Source organism: Coregonus lavaretus (assembly GCF_964263955.1).
Source record: "Coregonus lavaretus genome assembly, chromosome: 6".
Classification (NCBI taxonomy): domain Eukaryota; kingdom Metazoa; phylum Chordata; class Actinopteri; order Salmoniformes; family Salmonidae; genus Coregonus; species Coregonus lavaretus.
In genome coordinates, this window is record NC_139993.1 from 29,993,951 (window position 1) to 30,017,486 (window position 23,536).

Genomic DNA, 23,536 nt, shown 5'->3' on the forward strand with positions numbered 1-23,536 from the left:
TGTTTCATCGAGGAGAAAATTAGTAGAATGTCGGACAAAATCCATCTCGCTCCATCTTCCCCCGCTGGTGGCCACTGGGATTCCTTTCATCACCATATTTGGTAGTGAGTGGAAACGCCAACCGGATGCTTCACATTTATACATCTGGTGAAATATTTGTCTCATTGTTCTATCTGTGAGTGTAGTGTTTGTAACGCAAGATGGAGGAGAGCCTGTCTCTTGTCAGAGATCACATTTATTTTGAGAGATTGCAAAATGTTACCTTTTCAATCAAGACAGGATTAATATATTATTTCAGGTGATAATAAAACGTGTTTTGTTTAGTTACTTCTTCCTCAACTTTTCTCCAACTTTATAGCAAGTCAAGCTAGCTTGCACTGCAGAGCAGCTAGCTAGCTAGCTAACTAAAAGCTAGGCTAGCTTGAAGATACCACTAGGAGTTAGCGACCTCCACCTAATAATTATAATAAAAAACAAACGTCATTACCATCACAATAAACTTAAACGAGAGGCAACAGTCATATAATATAATAGGCTTAAAAGCAAATGTGTATTATTTAACATTACTATTAAAATAGTACTCACTTATAGGAATGGGTAATTGTTTGCAAGTTGCTAGCTATCCCATAAAGCCATCGCCGAAAACCCAATTTTTCTCTTCTTCTGTGGGTTGGTAACTTCCTGTTCTTCGACGGACTCTGGCTGGACTGAAGACGGCGCAAAGTTTGGAAAATTTCAAAGAACACGGAGTCCGTCTGGCAACAGAGCCTTCAACCGCAAGGGGGCGTTGCGATTCCACTCCATTGTGGACATCCCCATTGAAATGCATGACATCCGGCCCAACGTAACTGAGTGCTTATGGGTAATGTGATGCCTCATGTCCACCAGATGCATCAAACTCTTTGCATTCCGGCGGAAGTCATTCATTGTCAATGGAGCAGTCCACAACGCTACGTTGGGGATGCCACCCTAGGCTGCGGAGCCGTGCGGTGGTACAAACGGAAGTACACACACATACTCCAACTAGCTAGCTTTTAGCTAGTTGAAAAGCGAAGCACATGTGCATCAAGTATGATAAATGCGGGCTAGACATCCGGCAAAACAGAACGCATATGCATCTGGTGGTCATCGGGCATGAACGAGGCTTCCGATGTTCAAAGGTAGGCGACAGCATAAGACGCAGAGGTCACGCAGACATTAGTCAGGCGGTGCGGTGGTATCACGACACGTCAGTCAGAAATTCAATGGTAGGCGACAGTAGCTCATTATTGGCTCTTTTCACCCGCGATACTCACTGCACCCCCTGCAGCTGCAGCAATAGAGCGCCAGCCTCTCTCCCTTGCGCAGCAGTGCTCAGGTAAAAAATGTAAGTTAAAATAAATACATGTTTTTTTAATCTCCGGATATCCAACAAAAATGTATGATACTATTCGAATAGTGAAATTATTTCAAACCCCCATCCCTAGACAAAATCTACTTAAATTGTATTTAAATGTAGATGTTTTTCAATTCAATGGCTCCATGATGGATATCAAACATGCACTCTGTATGGTACGTGTGTGTTGCACTATATTCTCTTATAACACAGCCTTACTCACTTCCTCTCTCATAGGAGCCTACTGCGTAATTTCAACTTCAACTCATACACTTGTGTTCTACTCTACTACTGGCACCTTCAAAATGATGAACAATGAACCCAAACCTCTTGGATCCTTATTACAAAGACACAATATTAATCAATACAATAGGCCTACTGTGACATTACATATTTGGTGTTCAAAATTGGTAGGTATAAACAATAGTATTCTTGAGGATGTTGAGGTATGTCAGGTGAAATGAAGGTGATGGATAGTCAGATGGCAGCAATGTGGGATATGAAAAATGTGAATCATTGTAACAATTCTACAACATCATTGTAACATTGTAATTGTAACATTGTAATATTAGTGTGCTCCTAGGCCTGCAACAATGTAAGATGGTCATGGTCCCCTATTGCCAATTGTATTTTCATGTATCCTTTTTATATTTTGTCAGTCTCACTGTAAGTCAGTCATAGATACTTAGGGATGGATTGAAATGTGAAGAATGGTTACCTGGAGGAATGTGGGGGAGGGTCGTGCTTTTTCTATTTCAGTCAAAAGGAGGGTTTAGTATTTTTGTATCTAGTCCAGGGGAGGGTCATGTAATTTGTAATTGATGAAATTTCAATATTTCTAGAATTAGTTGCTTATTAGGCTATATATCGATGTGTTCCAGATGCCGCCCCTCATCTCTGATTCTCCACTGAGTGTGCAATATCATGTGTGCCTATAGGCTATTTAGTGTGGTCTCAATTAAATGATCCATCGCCTATAGGCTACGAAGCAAAGTTATATTTCTAAGATAGCTGCTGGGATGATGTAAATAAAACTAGGCTGCATTACACACTGCAATGGATATTCCAACCCTGAGCCCCGGCCTGCTCTGCTCTTGCTGATCCAAAACATTTTTGTGTGCTGCCTAACCAATGTCTGTGCTGTGTAGGCTACGGTGACAGTTCAGGAGGACAGTCAAAGGCTTCTTCCGAAATTTTTTTTTGATTAGGCCTAGTCCAAAAAATGCACTTGCTGGTGGACCAGCCTATAACCTATGTTCTGTTCAGTTTGAGGAGAGCGGGAAGATGAGAAGGAAGACCTGAGTGCAACTTTGATAGCTTGCTACTACTATAATTTATTTTTATTAAAAACAATACGTGTCTTGCCCATGATGGTTGAAATAAATTATGCCTACTCAAATTTGCCTACTTTCAGCACCATGAGCTGTCCATTTCCGATTGATTGTGCCACAGCTGCTGCTTCAAGTTTCTCGAATCTGGCTTATTGTGAGGTCAATAACTCTGATAAACACATCTTCATTTTAATTAGACTTTAGTAACAACAAGAGGGCTTTGTGTTGGAGCCATTTCTTCCTATTTAGGAAATAAAAGGTATGCCTACTTGTTTGACAGACAAAATTAGGCTATAGGCTGCTATATCCAGGTAGGCCTAATTTTTTTAAGTATCATGCTCAGATTCCTAATGACTTCTCAGATTTAATTATTTGCAAACAGGGACAGTTTTGTTGCAAACAAGACACACTGACTTGGCATTGGATAAATATGATAAGATGAACACATAGGCCTATCTCTCAGTCCATTCTTAGCCTATCATTTCTGTAATTTGTGTGGTATTAAAAAAAATTCTGCTAATACGTAAAATGACGTAGTATTGCATGAAATGTTTATTAAAGGCTATTTTTTATCGAACCTGCAAATAAAATGATAGATTCATGCAATGCTTTTACTATACAGTTGAAGTCGGAAGTTTACATACACTTAGGTTGGAGTCATTAAAACTAGTTTTTCAACCACTTTTGCCAAGTCGGTTAGGACATCTACTTTGTGAATGACACAAGTAATTTTTCCAACAATTGTTTACAGACAGATTATTTCACTTATAATTCACTGTATCATAATTCCAGTGGGTCAGAAGTTTACATACACTAAGTTGACTGTGCCTTTAAACAGCTTGGAAAATTCCAGAAAATGATGTCATGGCTTTAGAAGCTTCTGATAGGCTAATTGACATCATTTGAGTCAATTGGAGGTGTACCTGTGGATGTATTTCAAGGCCTACCTTCAAACTCAGTGCCTCTTTGCTTGACATCATAGGAAAATCAAAAGAAATCAGCCAAGTCTGGTTCATCCTTGGGAGCAATTTCCAAACGCCTGAAGGTACCACGTTCATCCGTACAAACAATAGTACGCAAGTATAAACACCATGGGACCGCGCAGCCATCATACCGCTCAGGAAGGAGACATGTTATGTCTCCTAGAGATGAACGTACTTTGGTGCGAAAAGTGCAAATAAATCCCAGAACAACAGCAAAGGACCTTGTGAAGATGCTGGAGGAAACCGGTACAAAAGTATCTATATCCACAGTAAAACGAGTCCTATATCGACATAACCTGAAAGGCCCCTCAGCAAGGAAGAAGCCACTGCTCCAAAACCACCATAAAAAAGCCAGTCTACGGTTTGCAACTGCACATGGGGACAAAGATCGTACTTTTTGGAGAAATGTCCTCTGGTCTGATGAAACAAAAATAGAACTGTTTGGCAATAATGACCATCGTTCTGTTTGGAGGAAAAAGGGGGTTGCTTGCAAGCCGAAGAACACCATCCCAACCGTGAAGCACGAGGGTGGCAGCTTTGCTGCAGGAGGGACTGGTGCACTTCACAAAATAGATGGCATCATGAGGAAGGAAAATTATGTGGATATATTGAAGCAACATCTCAAGACATCAGTCAGGAAGATAAAGCTTGGTCGCAAATGGGTCTTCCAAATTGACAATGACCCCAAGCATACTTCCAAAGTTGTGGCAAAATGGCTTAAGGACAACAAAGTCAAGGTATTGGAGTGGCCATCACAAAGCCCTGACCTCAATCCTATAGGCTACCCGAAACGTTTGACCCAAGTTAAGCAATTTAACGGCAATGCTACCAAATACTAATTGAGTGTATGTTAACTTCTGACCCACTGGGAATGTGATTAAATAAATAAAAGCTGAAATAAATCATTCTCTCTACTATTATTCTGACATTTCACATTCTTAAAATAAAGTGGTGATCCTAACTGACCTAAGACAGGGAATTTTTACTAGGATTAAATGTCAGGAATTGTGAAAAACTGAGTTTAAATGTATTTGGCTAAAGTGTATGTAAACTTCCGACTTCAACTGTAAATGAGATCTTTCCACCCTTACTCTTGTCCATGGTGGTCTGCGAACCCACAATGGATGAAGAACCATTCTAAAACTGAATTTCCAAGACTCTGGACTGTCCAAGAAGTGAGGGTAAACGGTAGACATGTTGTCTGCTATCCACTTACTTTGTTTTAATTATTATATTGGGTATAGAGGAGGGTCACTTGTTTTATTTTCAAGCGTTCAGGGAGGGTTTAGATTAAATACATTTTGCTGAAGGGAGTGCCATCCATTTTCATTTCAGAGAGGTCCAATTTTCTCAATTTAATCCTTATTATAAATAACGTTCACTCCCTTTGTCAGCCATAATGACAAAGTAATTACATGTTTCCTAGATCACCTTTATGTGTCTATGTAGGCTACACTAAAGTAACCGCATCAGCTCACTCAGCCATGTTGGAACAGCCCATTTCTGTCAACACGGGAGAAAATGAAAACCGTACTCCTGCACATGCATGCACGCCCACCGCTCACACAATTAAGAGCAGGCACGGAGGGCTGGTACCGTTATCTCGCGCTCCCTCCTATTTCCATAGAGCACGACATGCACACCACTGGACTATGACATTCAGGATCCCCCATATGCGGCGCGCTATTCAGGAACATGCGCAGCATGCATCACACATTCCCCATATTGATCCCCCAAAAAGACAAACAGAGCCTAAATCGATAGGTAATTTACACATAGTCTTTATGGTTGACCATTCAAATCAACGGTAGGCTAATTACACATGTGTAAATATAGTCGAGAGTGGTTATTCTGGACAAATGTTTGATTTCACATGAATCCCCAGCTGTTGCTAGATGATACCCATTACATAGGCTGCCGATTGACCATGCGGCTTTGCCCTGTCTAGATATAGGTCCAGTCTTTTACAGCATAGGCGCACACAGGCTATTTAAAAATCATTGATCTCTTGCCCAACGCTGAGCACCGAAGAGAGGACAAATAAAAGCGATGCAAGTTGAAGTGAATAACATGACATTATCTTTTGTCTGCCTATTGGCGATGTTTTAATGTTGCCTATAATCAAAATATTCACTTAGCCTAATAACATCCTTTCTTCACTGTTTCCCAAAAATTAATCCCACAGTTCACCCCCCAAAAAGGCCTACAGTACAGTGCAATTAGCTCGCCTACATATTTTTTTCAATTTTGCAGGTGTGGCACCTAGCGGGAAATCGTTCAAATTGAGCCTGAACATTATCAGTGCATAAAATAGCCTAGCCTATACAATAATCATAGGCTACATGCAGTTAAGTCAAATGTCTACTTACTCCATGTTTCACCACCGTCCCGTTTCACCAACTCTGCTGTATTCGACTGAAATGTGTATTTTGCCTTTAATCTCAAGAGGAGTAGTCTTCCTCAGTAGCCCACTACCATCAATTTCGGTCTACGGACCCCCTCCCCTTCATTCAGAGCTGCAAAGACGAGAAATCGGCAGTCCCTCCCCTGTAGCTCGCTTTGGTGAGGAGCAACGCGTGTACAGCAAATTTGGCAACACACTACCCTTTAAATCAAGGCCCAAATAATTATTTGGCTTTACTAATGTTTTCAAAATAACTTCTATACTATCCACATCCCTGCTCCCACCATTCCCTGTTTTATGAGGATGTCTTTTGTTCAGTTTGTGAGCTCATACGGCAATGCTGTATCATCTGTTTGCAGCGCGCGCGAGTTAAGTGAGGCGATACGCCCCCACATGGATACAAAATAAGAAAATAGTGTAGGCATAGAATCGATATAGCTCTGCTATAATTCTCACACTGGACAGGACACATCAACCTATGATGTGTATCCTAGGCTGCTTACCTGTTAGCCTACAGCATTTAAAGTAGGCCCTAACAGCAAACTAAGGAATGGTACCATCATTGAGTGGGCTATAAAGAGCCTACATTAAACTACATTAAAATGTGGCCTTGGTCTACATGCACTGCTAAAAGATGATCATATCCATAACTGCAAATGAGTTGCCACAATGAGGATGTTCAAGTTTTTGTTCTCTAATCTAATAATCATGGGGAACCACCATGAATACAGTCAAATTGTTGCTGTGGTAAAACAGATACATTGTTCCATCAACTTCCACAGACCAATGGTGATCTGCCAAGTCCAGGGGTCTAAGTCTGTGTAACCGCTTTCAATTACTTTCATTGCAGTTATATTAGCTAGAGTCCGTGTCTATCATTGAAATTAAAGTCTCTAAATATGACCATTGCTGTTTTATGACTGTGCCCACTTCAGGCCTACCATTGCTATTGTTTATGGTGCAACACTTTGTGACACTGATTTCAGCTATTGAAGAATCGATAACTGGACTCCAGCATACTATGTGTGTCCAGTAGCAGAAATAGGTCACTTAGTAGCCTGCCACTGGTCATACATGTGGAATGATGGCTAGGCTAAATCAATATGGCGGGAAATTGGTTTGAAGCAATTAAGGAAGTCAGTGTTGTTTTAGGTCATTATTTACAATAGCACCCACTATTAAAGGGATAGTTCACTCAAAAACGGTATTTTAATATTTTGTTAATTGGCCCACTGTTAATAGTTTAATAGTTTTTGAGTGAACTATCCCTTTAATACAGGTTTCTCTCAAATGATCAATGAAGAGATATTTGGAGGGGCGGAATTAAGCATCACAAATTATTATTATCTGGTGTAATATGGTTTATTAATGTGGAAACATCATGTTAAATTTACTAGTAAATTATCTGAAAGGTCAGCTAATGAGAAATGGTTGTCTTTTTTACATATAGATGTGTAATCACAACAAAGAAGGAGAACTCTTGAAACAATGAAATCAATTGAATATATTTACTCCAGTTAAATTATGACTGCATCATTCACTACATTTCATTGGCCTGGACATATTTGTGAATAAGGAAAATAAACACAAACTCTGATTTAACTCAGCTTCATTCAATTTCCCAAATTCCATTTTCAGACATGATGTGCATCATGTCACACATCACACATTGAGGTTACACTGGTTCTTACAGGCTGTTACAGGATTATACATTATCCTCTCTTCTCTAATGCAATACTGTACTGACTGTACTGCAGTGACCATCAATCAACCAAGACATTACATTTAGTGGAGGAGTCTGCCATCTACTGTAGACTTGTAGCACCATCTAAAACACGGGCTCCTGCAGAGTTATATACACTGAGTGCACAAAACATTAGGAACACCTTCCTAATATTGAGTTGCATACCATTTTCTCCTCAGAACAGCCTCAATTCGTCAAGGCATGGACTCTACACAGTGTCTAAAGCATTCCACAGGGATGCTGGCCCATGTTGACTCCAATGCTTCCCACAGTTGTGAGGCTGGATGTCCTTTGGGTGGTGGACCATTCTTGATACACACAGGAAACTGTTGAGCATGAAAAACCCAGCAGCGTTGCAGTTCTTGACACAAACCGGTGCACCTGGCACCTACTACCATACCCCGTTCAAAGGCACTTAAAACGTTTGTCTTGCCCATTCACCCTCTGAATGGCACACATGCACAATCCATGTACCAATTGTCTCAAGGCTTACAAATCCTTCTTTAACCTGTCTCCTCCCCTTCATCTACACTGATTGAAGTGGATTTAATAAGTGACATCAATAAAGGATAATAACTTTCACCTGGATTCACCTGGTCAGTCTATGTCATGGAAAGAGCAGATGTTCTTAATGTTTTGTACACTCAGCGTACATTTACATTACATTTACATTTACGTCATTTAGCAGACGCTCTTATCCAGAGCGACTTACAAATTGGTGCATTCACCTTATAGCCAGTGGGATAACCACTTTACAATTATTATTATTATTATTTTTTTTTGGGGGGGGGGGGGGGGGGGGGGGGGGGTTGGGGGGGGGTAAGGGGGGGTTTGAAGGATTACTTTATCCTATCCCAGGTGTTCCTTAAAGAGGTGGGGTTTCAAATGTCTCCGGAAGGTGGTGAGTGACTCCGCTGTCCTGGCGTCGTGAGAGAGCTTGTTCCACCATTGGGGTGCCAGAGCAGCGAACAGTTTTGACTGGGCTGAGCGGGAACTGTGCTTCAGCAGAGGTAGGGGAGCCAGCAGGCCAGAGGTGGATGAACGCATTGCCCTCGTTTGGGTGTAGGGACTGATCAGAGCCTGAAGGTACGGAGGTGCCGTTCCCCTCACAGCTCCGTAGGCAAGCACCATGGTCTTGTAGCAGATGCAAGCTTCAACTGGAAGCCAGTGTAGTGTGCGGAGGAGCGGGGTGACGTGAGAGAACTTGGGAAGGTTGAACACCAGACGGGCTGCGGCATTCTGGATGAGTTGTAGGGGTTTAATGGCACAGGCAGGGAGCCCAGCCAACAGCGAGTTGCAGTAATCCGGACGGGAGATGACAAGTGCCTGGATTAGGACCTGTGCCGCTTCCTGTGTAAGGCAGGGTCGTACTCTCCGAATGTTGTAGAGCATGAACCTACAGGATCGGGTCACCGCCTTGATGTTAGCGGGGAACGACAGGGTGTGGTCCAGGGTCACGCCAAGGCTCTTCGCACTCTGGGAGGAGGACACAACGGAGTTGTCAACCGTGATGGCGAGATCATGGAACGGGCAGTCCTTCCCCGGGAGGAAGAACAGCTCCGTCTTGCCAAGGTTCAGCTTGAGGTGGTGATCCGTCATCCACACTGATATGTCTGCCAGACATGCAGATATGCGATTCGCCACCTGGTTATCAGAAGGGGGAAAGGAGAAGATTAGTTGTGTGTCGTCTGCGTAGCAATGATAGGAGATGCCATGTGAGGATATGACAGAGCCAAGTGACTTGGTGTATAGCGAGAATAGGAGAGGGCCTAGAACTGAGCCCTGGGGGACACCAGTGGTGAGAGCACGTGGTGCGGAGACAGCTTCTCGCCATGCCACTTGGTAGGAGTGACCTGTCAGGTAGGACGCAATCCAAGAGTGAGCCGCGCCGGAGATGCCCAGCTCGGAGAGGGTGGAGAGGAGGATCTGATGGTTCACAGTATCAAAGGCAGCAGACAGGTCTAGAAGGACAAGAGCAGAGGATAGAGAGTTAGCTTTAGCAGTGCGGAGAGCCTCCGTGACACAGAGAAGAGCAGTCTCAGTTGAATGACCAGTCTTGAAACCTGACTGGTTTGGATCAAGAAGGTCATTCTGAGAGAGATAGCAAGAGAGTTGGCTAAAGACGGCACGCTCAATAGTTTTGGAGAGAAAAGAAAGAAGGGATACTGGTCTGTAGTTGTTGACATCAGAGGGATCGAGTGTTGGTTTTTTGAGAAGGGGTGCAACCCTCGCTCTCTTGAAGACGGAAGGGACATAGCCAGCGGTCAAGGATGAGTTGATCAGCGAGGTGAGGTAAGGGAGAAGGTCACCGGAGATGGTCTGGAGAAGAGAGGAGGGGATAGGGTCAAGCGGGCAGGTTGTTGGGCGGCCGGCCGTCACAAGTCGCAAGATTTTATCTGGAGAGAGAGGGGAGAAAGAAGTCAAAGCATAGGGTAGGGCAGTGTGAGCAGGACCAGCAGTGTCATTTGACTTAACAAACGAGGATCGGATGTCGTCAACCTTCTTTTCAAAATGGTTGACGAAGTCATCCACAGAGAGGGAGGAGGGGGGGGGAGGAGGATTCAGCAGGGAGGAGAAGGTGGCAAAGAGCTTCCTAGGGTTAGAGGCAGATGCTTGGAATTTAGAGTGGTAGAAAGTGGCCTTAGCAGCAGAAACAGATGAAGAAAATGTTGAGAGGAGGGAGTGAAAAGATGCCAGGTCCGCAGGGAGTCTAGTTTTCCTCCATTTCCGCTCGGCTGCCCGGAGCCCTGTTCTGTGAGCTCGCAATGAGTCATCAAGCCACGGAGCTGGAGGGGAGGACCGAGCCGGCCGGGAGGATAGGGGACATAGAGAGTCAAAGGATGCAGAAAGGGAGGAGAGGAGGGTTGAGGAGGCAGAATCAGGAGATTGGAGGGAGAAGGATTGAGCAGAGGGAAGAGATGATAGGATGGAAGAGGAGAGAGTAGCGGGAGAGAGAGAGCGAAGGTTGCGACGGCGCATTACCATCTGAGTAGGGGCAGAGTGAGTAGTGTTGGAGGAGAGCGAGAGAGAAAAGGATACAAAGTAGTGGTCGGAGACATGGAGGGGAGTTGCAGTGAGATTAGTAGAAGAACAGCATCTAGTAAAGATGAGGTCAAGCGTATTGCCTGCCTTGTGAGTAGGGGGGGATGGTGAGAGGGTGAGGTCAAAAGAGGAGAGGAGTGGAAAGAAGGAGGCAGAGAGAAATGAGTCAAAGGTAGACGTAGGGAGGTTGAAGTCCCCCAGAACTGTGAGGGGTGAGCCATCCTCAGGAAAGGAACAGTATAGGGTGTACAGTATAGGGTGTGCACATATTTGTACCACCCCATCTCTAACACATTCAGTTCTAGTAATTAGTTGCTCCTTAGGACCTTGATTAGCTGAATCAGGTGTGTTAGTGCAGGACTGGAACAAAAGCCTTTTCAGGAGTAGGGTTGGCCTAATGATATATTGATATTCAGTTAGTATATTGATTAACTTATTGTGCCTCCAGGTGGTGTACGAGCCCAACTCCTGCTATGTGGAAACATCTTACTGTGAGACAGACCTTTACACAGACACAGTCTTAAAATTATTTTTACCCAAGCATGAACCACAAATAGGAGAATGCTCTTGCTTTAGAGGTAAAAATTATCCTTATATGTCTAATTGAAGGAGTATGTCAGAGAGTTAGTGGTAAATCCTTAAAAGTCAATGCATACCCTATGTATAAAATCTGTGAGTTCGCGGCTCCTTTTCAGCCAGCACTGTTGTAAAGCACTAATAGTCATGCTATTAATAAATCAGCAGTGCTCGTTTTGTTTAGTCTTCCCAAATTCACTGCTCAAAAAAATAAAGGGAACACTAAAATAACACATCCTAGATCTGAATGAATGAAATAATCTTATTAAATACTTTTTTCTTTACATAGTTGAATGTGCTGACAACAAAATCACACAAAAATTATCAATGGAAATCAAATTTATCAACCCATGGAGGTCTGGATTTGGAGTCACCCTCAAAATGAAAGTGGAAAACCACACTACAGGCTGATCCAACTTTGATGTAATGTCCTTAAAACAAGTCAAAATGAGGCTCAGTAGTGTGTGTGGCCTCCATGTGCCTGTATGACCTCCCTACAATGCCTGGGCATGCTCCTGATGAGGTAGCGGATGGTCTCCTGAGGGATCTCCTCCCAGACCTGGACTAAAGCATCCGCCAACTCCTGGACAGTCTGTGGTGCAACATGGCGTTGGTGGATGGAGCGAGACATGATGTCCCAGATGTGCTCAATTGGATTCAGGTCTGGGGAACGGGCGGGCCTGTCCATAGCATCAATGCCTTCCTCTTGCAGGAACTGCTGACACACTCCAGCCACATGAGGTCTAGCATTGTCTTGCACTAGGAGGAACCCAGGGCCAACCGCACCAGCATATGGTCTCACAAGGCGTCTGAGGATCTCATCTCGGTACCTAATGGCAGTCAGGCTACCTCTGGCGAGCACATGGAGGGCTGTGCGGCCCCCCAAATAAATGCCACCCCACACCATGACTGACCCACCGCCAAACCGGTCATGCTGGAGGATGTTGTAGGCAGCAGAACGTTCTCCACAGCGTCTCCAGACTCTGTCACGTCTGTCACGTGCTCAGTGTGAACCTGCTTTCATCTGTGAAGAGCACAGGGCGCCAGTGGCGAATTTGCCAATCTTGGTGTTCTCTGGCAAATGCCAAATGTCCTGCACGGTGTTGGGCTGTAAGCACAACCCCCACCTGTGGACGTCGGGCCCTCATACCACCCTCATGGAGTCTGTTTCTGACCGTTTGAGCAGACACATGCACATTTGTGGACTGCTGGAGGTCATTTTGCAGGGCTCTGGCAGTGCTCCTCCTGCTCCTCCTTGCACAAAGGCGGAGGTAGCGGTCTTGCTGCTGGGTTGTTGCCCTCCTACGGCCTCCTCCACGTCTCCTGATGTACTGGCCTGTCTCCTGGTAGCGCCTCCATGCTCTGGACACTACGCTGACAGCCACAGCAAACCTTCTTGCCACAGCTCGCATTGATGTGCCATCCTGGATGAGCTGCACTACCTGAGCCACTTGTGTGGGTTGTAGACTCCGTCTCATGCTACCACTAGAGTGAAAGCACCGCCAGCATTCAAAAGTGACCAAAACATCAGCCAGGAAGCATAGGAACTGAGAAGTGGTCTGTGGTCACCACTTGCAAAACCAGTCCTTTATTGGGGGTGTCTTGCTAATTGCCTATAATTTCCACCTGTTGTCTATTCCATTTGCACAACAGCATGTGACATTTATTGTCAATCAGTGTTGCTTCCTAAGTGGACAGTTTGATTTCACAGAAGTGTGATTGACTTGGAGTTACATTGTGTTATTTAAGTGTTCCCTTAATTTTTTTGAGCAGTGTATATACACCAATGAACACTGGTATGGTATCCATTCGTCCAGCAGCCTTATCTGTTGCTGTAATGCAGCTCTGTGCTGTGAGGATAGCCCTGTCTTTAATAGTCTACTTCAGTGGTTCTTAATCCTGGTCCTGGGGACCCAAAGGGGTGCACGTTTTAGTTTTTGCCCTAGCTCTACACACCTGATTCAAATCATCAACTCCTGATGATGTGTTGATGATTTGAATCAGGTGTGTAGTGCTAGGGCAAAAACTAAAATGTGCACCCCTTTGGGTCCCCAGGACCAGGATTGAGAACCACTGGTCTACTGCAGTGGTAAGCTACTGCCTGCTGCATGCTGCATCCACCCGACACCACAACACCAATGATCCCATCAAAGGATGGGACAGAAAGCGGCTTTACATGCTGTGGTGACTGTCTGGCTGGTCACTGGGGCCAGCCCATACAGAGGATCAAACACAGGGCCGGCCCTAGACATAAGCGACATAGGCGACTGCTTAGGGACATTTTTTTTAGTTCGTTTTTTTAAGTTTTTTTAGTTAAATAGTAGAATAAACAAGGTGAATTTTCGAAATCTGGTTGTGCATCAGCAGTTTTTCTCTGGTTATGTCAGTCAATTAACCCATGTCAGCTTAAAATGTTTACACTGAACAAAAATATAAACGCAACATGTTAAGTGTTGGTCCCATGCTTCAACTGTATTCTTATGTCTTTTTTAACGCAGCCTGTGATCATCATAGAGGAGAACAGAAGGCACATCCATATTCCAGAGAGTCTTGGCTTTCAGGAATGGGGTCATAATATACTGAACTAAAATAGAAACGCAACATGTTAAGTGTTGGTCCCATTTTTCATGACCTGAAATAAAATATCCCAGAGATGTTCCATACGCACAAAAAGCTTCATGTCTGTGCACAAATGTGTTTACATCCCTGTTAGTGAGCATTTCTCCTTCCCTGTTAGTGAGCATTTCTCCTTCCATGTTAGTGAGCATTTCTCCTTTGCCAAGATAATCTATCCACCTGACAGGTGTGGCATATCAAGAAGCTGATTAAACAGCATGATCATTACACAGGTGCACCTTGTGTTGTGCTCAATAAAAGGACACTCTAAAATGTGCAGTTTTGTCACACAACACAATGCCACAGATGTCAAGTTTTGAGGGAGTGTGCAATTGGCATGCTGACTGCAGGAATGTCCACCAGAGCTGTTGCCAGATAATTGAATGTTAATTTCTCTGCCATAAGCCGCCTCCAACGTCGTTTTAGAGAATTTGGCAGTACGTCCATCCGGCCTCACAACCGCAGACCACGTTTATGGCGTTGTGTGGGCGAGCAGTTTGCTGATGTCAACGTTGTGAACAGAGTGCCCTGTGGCAGTGGGGTTATGGTATGGACAGTCACAAGCTATGGACAACGAACACAATTGCATTTTATTAATGACAATTTGAATGCACAGAGAATCTGTGACGAGATCCTCAGGCCCGTTGTCGTGCAATTCATCCGCCGCCACACCTCATGTTTCAGCATGATAATGCACTGCCCCATGTCGCAAGGATCTGTACACAATTGCTGGAAGCTGAAAGTGTCGCAGTTCTTCCATGGCCTGCATACTCACCAGACATTTCACCCATTGAGGATGTTCGGGATGCTCTGGATCGACATGTATGACAGCGTGTTCCAGTTCCCGCCAATATCCAGCAACTTCGCACAGTCATTGAAGAGGAGTGGGCAACATTCCACAGGCCACATTCAACAACCTGATCAACTCTATGCGAAGGAGATGTGTCGAGCTGCATAAGGCAAATGGTGGTCACACCAGATACTGAATGGTTTTCTGATAGCAAAATGTGTAGAATTGCAGGAAATTAGCTTCAAAACTGGATAAATGTGTAGTATTGGAGTAAATTAGCTGTAAAATTGCAAATTTCTCTCTCCGCCCCATGGCAAAATGAGTAGAATTGCATGAAATTAGTCATACAATTGCAAAATCTTTTTCTCCACCCCATGGCAAAATGTGTAGAATTGCAGCAATATTGTTAAGAAACAGCAACATTTTCATGGGCAGCAGGTAGCTTAGTGGGTAAGAGCGTTGTGCCAGTAACCGAAAGGTCGCTGGTTCTAATCCCCGAGCCGACTAGGTGAAAAATCTGTCGATGTGCCCTTAAGCAAGGCACTTAACCCTAATTGCTCCTGTAAGTCGCTCTGGATAAGAGCGTCTGCTAAATGACTAAAATGTAATGTAAATGTAATTTTCTATATGCCCCATGGCAAAGTGTGTAGAATTGCAGGAAATTAACTCTAAAACATCTTATTTTATTTTCTCTCCACCATCAAGAGGGGGCCCTCTCTCTCTCTCTCCCTGTCCGCCTCTCCCTCTTCCTCTCCCTCTCTTCATTGGCCCCAGCCCGTCTTCCCGACTCACAGATTCTCCAACAGCTTGCGCGCACCCCCTGAGTCGGCATGGTAGTTGCCGTGGTAACTCGACACGTCTCCATTTGCTCTGATCAATGGGAAGGTTTTCGCGCAAGCCCCTGGAAGACCCTCAGCTCCAAGGGAATGGAGAAGGAGCAGTGTGTGTGTGTATGTGTGTGTGTGTGTGCATGTTTGTACATGTATATGGTTTTGTGCTAAATTGAGAGGATGCCAAAAGGACAAAAGGAGGAGTGTGTGTGTTGGGGGGGTTGCTCCACGGCCCAGGGGATGCACAAATGGTTCGCCCCTCTCTCCAGCTCAATTCTCTTTGCAAGGAAGGGATTTCATTGTTGCGCATAGGAATCAATGACTATCGGTAGTTGCTTTTTGATGGGTTCACATTGAGCATCAAGAGACACCACAAGGACACTGCAAGATGCAATATTCTCAACAGGAAAGGATTGCAAACACAAAGTATAAAATAAATGTAAATTGAATTCTATTGTATAGTTGTTTTACTTTATATGTTGGGACTAAATGGCCTACATAAATGTAAATAAAGAAGAGAGAGGGAGGGGGAGAGCCTGCAGTGTCAAACTGGCTTCTACCACATGAGGTTTCAGACAGACAGCGCGTGTCCTCTCATCTGACTGAAAGACTAGGAAGAGAGTAAGTGGGAGGAAGAGGTTTAAGGAACAGGGGGAGAATTCATCAGGGAAGAATCGTCAAATAGACATTGGAGACCCGAGAGGCAAAGTGAAAGAAGTAATTGACATCAACTGTAAATAAAAGATACTGCAGAGTAGCAGTAATGAAAGACGACTCCTAGCAGGTCCAGGGAGAGAGTGAGAGGCAGGGAGAGGGGGAGAGAGAGAGAGAAGACCTGGAAATTGGAAACCAACCAAGCAAAGAGTAACCCAGGAAGAAAAAAATCTGTAGAGAAGGAGAAATAGAAGGAGAAAGCTTTGGTAAAACAAGCAAAAGGCAGGGAAACTTAAAAGGGAATCTTGAAAAACACAATATTAACATTTTACCTTTTAGTCATTTAGCAGACGCTCTTATCCAGAACGACTTACAGTTAGTGAGTGCATACATCATTTTTTATACTGGCCCCCCGTGGGAAACGAACCCACAACCCTGGTGTTGCAAAAGCCATGCTCTACCAACTGAGCTACATCCCTGCCGGCCATTCCCTCCCCTACCCTGGGCCAATTGTGCGCCGCCCCATGGGTCTCCCGGTCGCGGCCGGCTACGACAGAGCCTGGATTCGAACCAGGATCTCTAGTGTAACAGACCACTGCGCCACTCGGGAGACATAACACAGGTAGGAAAAACATGACAAGATTTAAGTTACAGAAATGAACAGAAATTATGGTAACACTTTACTTGACACCCAGCGTCATAACATGTTGTCATAACAGCTGACATAACTTGTTATAACCTGTCATAATATGGTCATAACAGTGTCATGACACGTATATTTACACCTGTTGTAACATATATTGCATTATTTTATGGCTGGTTATGACACCTACATGAGTGTCAAAACCCACATTTATTACATTTGTTTTTCTCCCTGCCAAGAAGGTTCCTTTTATTTGAAAGTTTGTTTCTTAAGTCCTTAATTGTTGTTGTAATTAATTCTTTAGTCATGTTTTTTTTTTCATCATATTTTAAATAACTTGTAGAAAATGCACTTTATGACACTGTCAAGAATCATTATGACCATCCTGTGTCACTTTACTTGGACTAAGAAAATACACTTTATGACACTGTCAAGAAGTGACCTTCATAATCATATAAGTCAGATAGGCCTATCATGTACATGCCCTTATGTCAGTCATCAGTCACAAAGAGGGTGTCTTGTTCTGCTCCTGAAATCTGCTCCTGCATTCATCCAAGTCATCAGCAACAGAGCATTGAGGTAGGTGCATGTCTGACATCAATGTGTGCGCAATTACAATTATAATTGAATATGATCCATTTCAGAAAATGTTATATAACATAAGAATACTGTTGACAAATGGGCTATGGTGTAATGGAATGTTTTGCCTTGTGTGGTAGGTTTTGTGGGTTTTGACACTCTTATGTAGGTGTCATAACCAGCCATAAAATAACACAGTATATGTCACAACAACAGGTCTAAATATATGTGTCAGTGTTATGACCATATTATGACAGGTTATGACAAGTTATGACAGCTGTTATGACATATTATGACATGGTTATGTCTGTGTCATAATGTGTTATGATGCTGCGTGTCAAGTAAAGTGTTACAGAAATGGTCATATGACAAGTAAATGTTGTACGCACATAGAATTTGGCACAGGAGCTGTGTCTATGGTCCATAGTTGTTTACTTAGCACACAGCCAGCAACTAATTTAGTAATTTGGATGAACTATCCCTTTAAGCCACACAATATGCATCCTCTTTTTGTCTGTTGCCGGTGGTGAAGATTATAATGATCTATCAAAGGGTGTACTGCAAGCCTGATTAATCCATGCTGCTGAAAATTAAGAGCCCTGGCCATTTTGCTGAGTGGGTATTTTTGTAAGCAGGGCAAGATGAATGTTTCCTCTCAGTTTCTAATCCCTGTCACCCAGCAGCCATTAAAGCCTTATGATAATACCCACAGCCATTGAATCCTTACAATAAGGTGACATACAGCACTCATTGTAGTTAATATAATCAAGGTTTGTAAGTGGCATTTAAGATTCAATTCAATTCTCACGCATACATATTGCATTCCACTATTCACATCATATACAGATTTTGTTTTCTTTGTAATTAATGAAAGTACCCTTTGGTGCCATTTGTATTGAATTCTGCCTAGAGTGGCACAAGATCAGAGGAATGGTCATGAATGGTCATCCCACTGTAGTACACCATAGGGAGCAGACACACATAAAGACCACTGACGTGAGCACACAGATGCTGTATGTAGGCTGCACTGACACACAGACACAGGCAGACATGCAAGGGCCCTCTCTTCCCCTCTCGCTCGCTCTCTCACACACACGCACACACACACACACACTCAGAGTGAGTGCTGTTATCTCGTCTGGTGCAGAGACAGAGATGGGGATTGGTGGGGAAATGAAAGGGAAGGACCAGAGGGAGAAAAGCAGCACAAATGACCAGGAAACTGAGCGGCGCTACAGAACACTGAGAATATTATATGTGTGGGCTTTGGAAATGGTTGACCTGGATTACAAGATGGAGTCAGTTTTTAGAGTCAAAAATCTAGTTGAAATGGGTACATTCAGCCACCAACTTGGTACTATCAGATTTGTGTAATAACCTGGTATAGGCCAAGGTGAAACTTGTATAACCAGCTAAATCTTCTACCAGTTCTGTTGTTAGCTTAGTTGCCTGTTTTGAAATGGCAAGACATGGCAACAACTGTACTTTTAATTGGTGTTTCATAATCCCTTTTACGAAGTGTTGGTGTTTGGAGTGGCATGTTGGTCATCCTCAATACGAGGAGCTTTGAACATATCCGCTTGCGGTGGGTCGGAGAAAAGGCTTGACACAGCCAGCGAGGCTTTTGCACCTGCAGATCAAACACACCCAATTAAAGCTCCTGAAATTTTAATCGTGGTGAATGAACTGCCACTGAGAAGGAGAGAAAAAGAGGAGAGAAGGCGCAGAAAACGAGGTAACTTAATGATCGCATCGTGCCCTCGAGAGGCAATTCGCTCTCGCTGCGCTTTGCGGCACTCAACATCACAATCACAAGGTTCATTTAGGCCACACAAACAACTGTGAAGGGAGGCACTATGTTTGCTAATTGCTGATATTGTCCCAACCTAGTTATGGCTGTGTCTATTTGACAGCCATTCCGGAGGGACTCTGTCAGCTGAAGTGCAGTAGTTATAGCCTTGTCAGTTGTCATACAAACATTGCTTTAACAGTTTCCATGGGGTGCCGTTCTGAGGGCAAACTTGTCATTTCTCTAGCTATCTGTGCAGTGCATAGCAGCACCACCATAGCACCATACTGACAGACACAGTTTAGGGACAGAGTGACAGAAGACAGATAAGATACTGATTGGACTGGATATGTGTTTGCCAAGTGGTCAGAAGGGACACACTGGTGGGGCATGACCCATTTCTAATCATGACTGAATGCTGGGTTGTGACAGGAAACATAAGCCCTGTCCAGAAACAAGCCCTAACCCCTACCACCTAGGGCACGTGGATCTGGAAGGGAGAATATTAACAAGTTGGCAGAAACTCAACCAAGTGTATTAGAGTGTAAGGTGGAGTTACTACCATAATTATGTCTGATCTACTCAAGTGCCTAGGCTTAGGGGGTAGTGGTAGTTTCTGGACAGAGCCATAGTTTTAATCAATCGGGATAGAGGGCTACAGGAAAATGCTTTTAGGAGGTTCACACTCAGCAAACACAAGAAACATTTGGGAGACACAGATCATGAGCAGCATTTACAAGGGGAAACTAGCTGGTCTGAGTGGGCTAAAGTGTGGTACCTGACAGGGCTGCGCTCTATCTCCAAAGGGCTTTTGCTGCATATGATTGAAGCTGTCATCCACACTTCAAATACCTTCTCCATTGAGTCAGAGAGCTGAAGAGGAGTCGTGATCTTGTAGAATAACTCATGCCAACAGGGAGACAGGCACACCAAAGCTCTTTGAGGTTAAAGTGATGAGATCTGAGTAGGAGGTAAAGAGGGAAAATGGATGGTTAAAACCAAAAGAAGACTGAGGATCAATGCAAAAATGTACTCACTCTAAGCCCTGGTTAAACAAAATGAATGGAAGGATTTTAGGGAGCAAATCTGTAATTGCTTTCTCCGTTGATAGGTTGGTCACGAACCAGTGAGGATAGCGATAATTGCATGTCAAAGTCATCCATCATGGATGCGTGTTAGAGACAGAGAGAAAGCCAGGCAGGGAGAAAAAATACAGCATTCATGTAATGTTTTACTGTTTGATTAAAGTCATGAAAGGTTACCCATTTAAAAACATTTAAAAACTGTATGTACAAATCTTTTTATAGCATCTACATACAGGTAAGTGCCAAACTAATGGAAACACCAACATAAAGTGTCTTAGTAGGGCGTTGGGCCACCACGAGCTGCCAGAACAGCTTCAATGCACCTTAGCATACAGGGAGGGAAAAAAGTGTTTGATCCCCTGCTGATTTTGTAAGTTTGCCCACTGACAAAGACATGATCAGTCTATAATGTTAATGGTAGGTTTATTTGAACAGTGAGAGACAGAATAACAACAACAAAAATCCAGAAAAATGCATGTCAAAAATGTTATAAATTGATTTGCATTTTAATGAGGGAAATAAGTATTTGACCCCTCTGCAAAACATGACTTAGTACTTGGTGGCAAAACCCTTGTTGGCAATCACAGAGGTCAGACGTTTCTTATAGTTGGCCATCAGGTTTGCACACATCTCAGGAGGGATTTTGTCCCACTCCTCTTTGCAGATCTTCTCCAAGTCATTAAGGTTTCGAGGCTGACGTTTGGCAACCCGAACCTTCAGCTACCTCCACAGATTTTCTATGCGATTAAGGTCTGGAGACTGGCTAGGCCACTCCAGGACCTTAATGTACTTCTGCTTGAGCCACTCCTTTGTTGCCTTGGCCGTGTGTTTTGGGTCATTGTCATTCTGGAATACCCATCCACGACCCATTTTCAATGCCCTGGCTGAAGGAAGGAGGTTCTCACCCAAGATTTGACGGTACATGGCCCCGTCCATCGTCCCTTTTATGCGGTGAAGTTGTCCTGTCCCCTTAGCAGAAAAACACCCCCAAAGCATAATGTTTCCACCTCCATATTTGACGGTGGGGATGGTGTTCTTGGAGTCATAGGCAGCATTCCTTCCGAGTTGAGTTGATGTCAAAGAGCTCCATTTTGGTCTCATCTGACCACAACACTTTCACCCAGTTCTCCTCTGAATCATTCAGATGTTCATTGGCAAACTTCAGACGGCCCTGTATATGTGCTTTCTTGAGCAGGGGGACCTTGCAGGCGCTGCAGGATTTCAGTCCTTCACGGCGTAGTGTGTTACCAATTGTTTTCTTGGTGACTATGGTCCCAGCTGCCTTGAGATCATTGACAAGATCCTCCCGTGTAGTTCTGGGCTGATTCCTCACCGTTCTCATGATCATTGCAACTCCACGAGGTGAGATCTTGCATGGAGCCCGATGCCGAGGGAGATTGACAGTTCTTTTGTGTTTCTTCCATTTGCGAATAATCGCACCAACTGTTGTCACCTTCTCACCAAGCTGCTTGGCGATGGTCTTGTAGCCCATTCCAGCCTTGTGTAGGTCTACAATCTTGTCCCTGACATCCTTGGAGAGCTCTTTGGTCTTGGCCATGGTGGAGAGTTTGGAATCTGATTGATTGATTGCTTCTGTGGACAAGTATATTTTATACAGGTAACAAGCTGAGATTAGGAGCACTCCCTTTAAGAGTGTGCTCCTAATCTCAGCTCGTTACCTGTATAAAAGACACCTGGGAGCCAGAAATCTTTCTGATTGAGAGGGGGTCAAATACTTATTTCCCTCATTAAAATGAAAAAATCAATTTATAACATTTTTGACATGCGTTTTTCTGGATTTTGTTGTTGTTATTCTGTCTCTCACTGTTCAAATAAACCTACCATTAAAATTATAGACTGATCATTTCTTTGTCAGTGGGCAAACTTACAAAATCAGCAGGGGATCAAATACTTTTTTCCCTCACTGTAGATTCTACAAGTGTCTGGAACTCTATTGGAGGGATGTGACTCCATTCTTCCATGAGAAATTCCATCATTTGGTGTTTTGTTGATGCTGGTGGAAAACACTTTCTCAGGCGCTGCTCCAGAATTTCCTGTAAGTGTTCAATTGGGTTGAGATCAAGTGACTGAGACACACACACACACACACACACACACACACCACTTAAACCCCATATGCTCCTTTGAGACCCCTCTTTCAAAGTCACTGCGATCTCTTCTTCAAACCATGGTAGCAAAAATAATGGTCAATTGAGCATTTTTATACATGATCCTAAGCATGATGGGATGTTTATTGCTTAATTAATTCAGGAACCATACCTGTGTGGTAGTATCTCCTTTCAATATACTTTGTATCCCTAATTTTCTCAAGTGTTTCCTTTATTTTGGCAGTTACCTGTATCTTATGCTACAGCTGAATAGCATACTCCTGTGGGTATTGAGATATTCCCACACAAGAAAACAATGGGAGGTTAATGAAGGAAATAATAGACCAAAATAGAAAAACTACCACACAATTTAAAAGACAATGAAAACATTTGCATACACTCAAGTCTGTGGTATAATTACATTTACATTTACATCTACGTCATTTAGCAGACGCTCTTATCCAGAGCGACTTACAAATAGGTGCATTCACCTTATAGCCAGTGGGATAACCACTTTACAATTTTGTTATTATTTTGTTATTATTTTTTATTTAAAAAAATGTTTTTGGGGGGGGTGGGTTGGGGTAAGGGGGGGGTTAGAAGGATTACTTTATCCTATCCCAGGTATTCCTTAAAGAGGTGGTGTTTCAAATGACTCCGGAAGGTGGTGAGTGACTCCGCTGTCCTGGCGTCGTGAGGGAGCTTGTTCCACGATTGGGGTGCCAGAGCAGCGAACAGTTTTGACTGGGCTGAGCGGGAACTATGCTTCTGCAGAGGTAGGGGAGCCAGCAGGCCAGAGGTGGATGAACGCAATGCCCTCGTTTGGGTGTAGGGACTGATCAGAGCCTGAAGGTACGGAGGTGCCGTTCCCCTCACAGCTCCGTAAGCAAGCACCATGTGTCGTCAGCACCATGTGTCGTCAGCGTAGCAATGATAGGAGAGGCCATGTGAGGATATGACAGAGCCAAGTGACTTGGTGTATAGCGA

The 23,536-nt window shown here is 43.7% G+C and overlaps 1 protein-coding gene across 1 annotated transcript in view; it reads right to left on the bottom strand.

The window, feature by feature from the left end:
- Nucleotides 1-6,114, bottom strand: part of LOC311131634 (paralemmin-1-like) — a 66,086-nt gene extending 59,972 nt beyond the window's left edge. Inside the window, exon 1 of the mRNA XM_084164722.1 lies at nt 6,059-6,114. Coding sequence (XP_084020848.1) covers nt 6,059-6,063 — 5 coding nt within the window. The 5' untranslated portion in view covers nt 6,064-6,114. The remainder of the gene's footprint in view (nt 1-6,058) is intronic.
- Nucleotides 6,115-23,536: the final 17,422 nt, after the last annotated feature.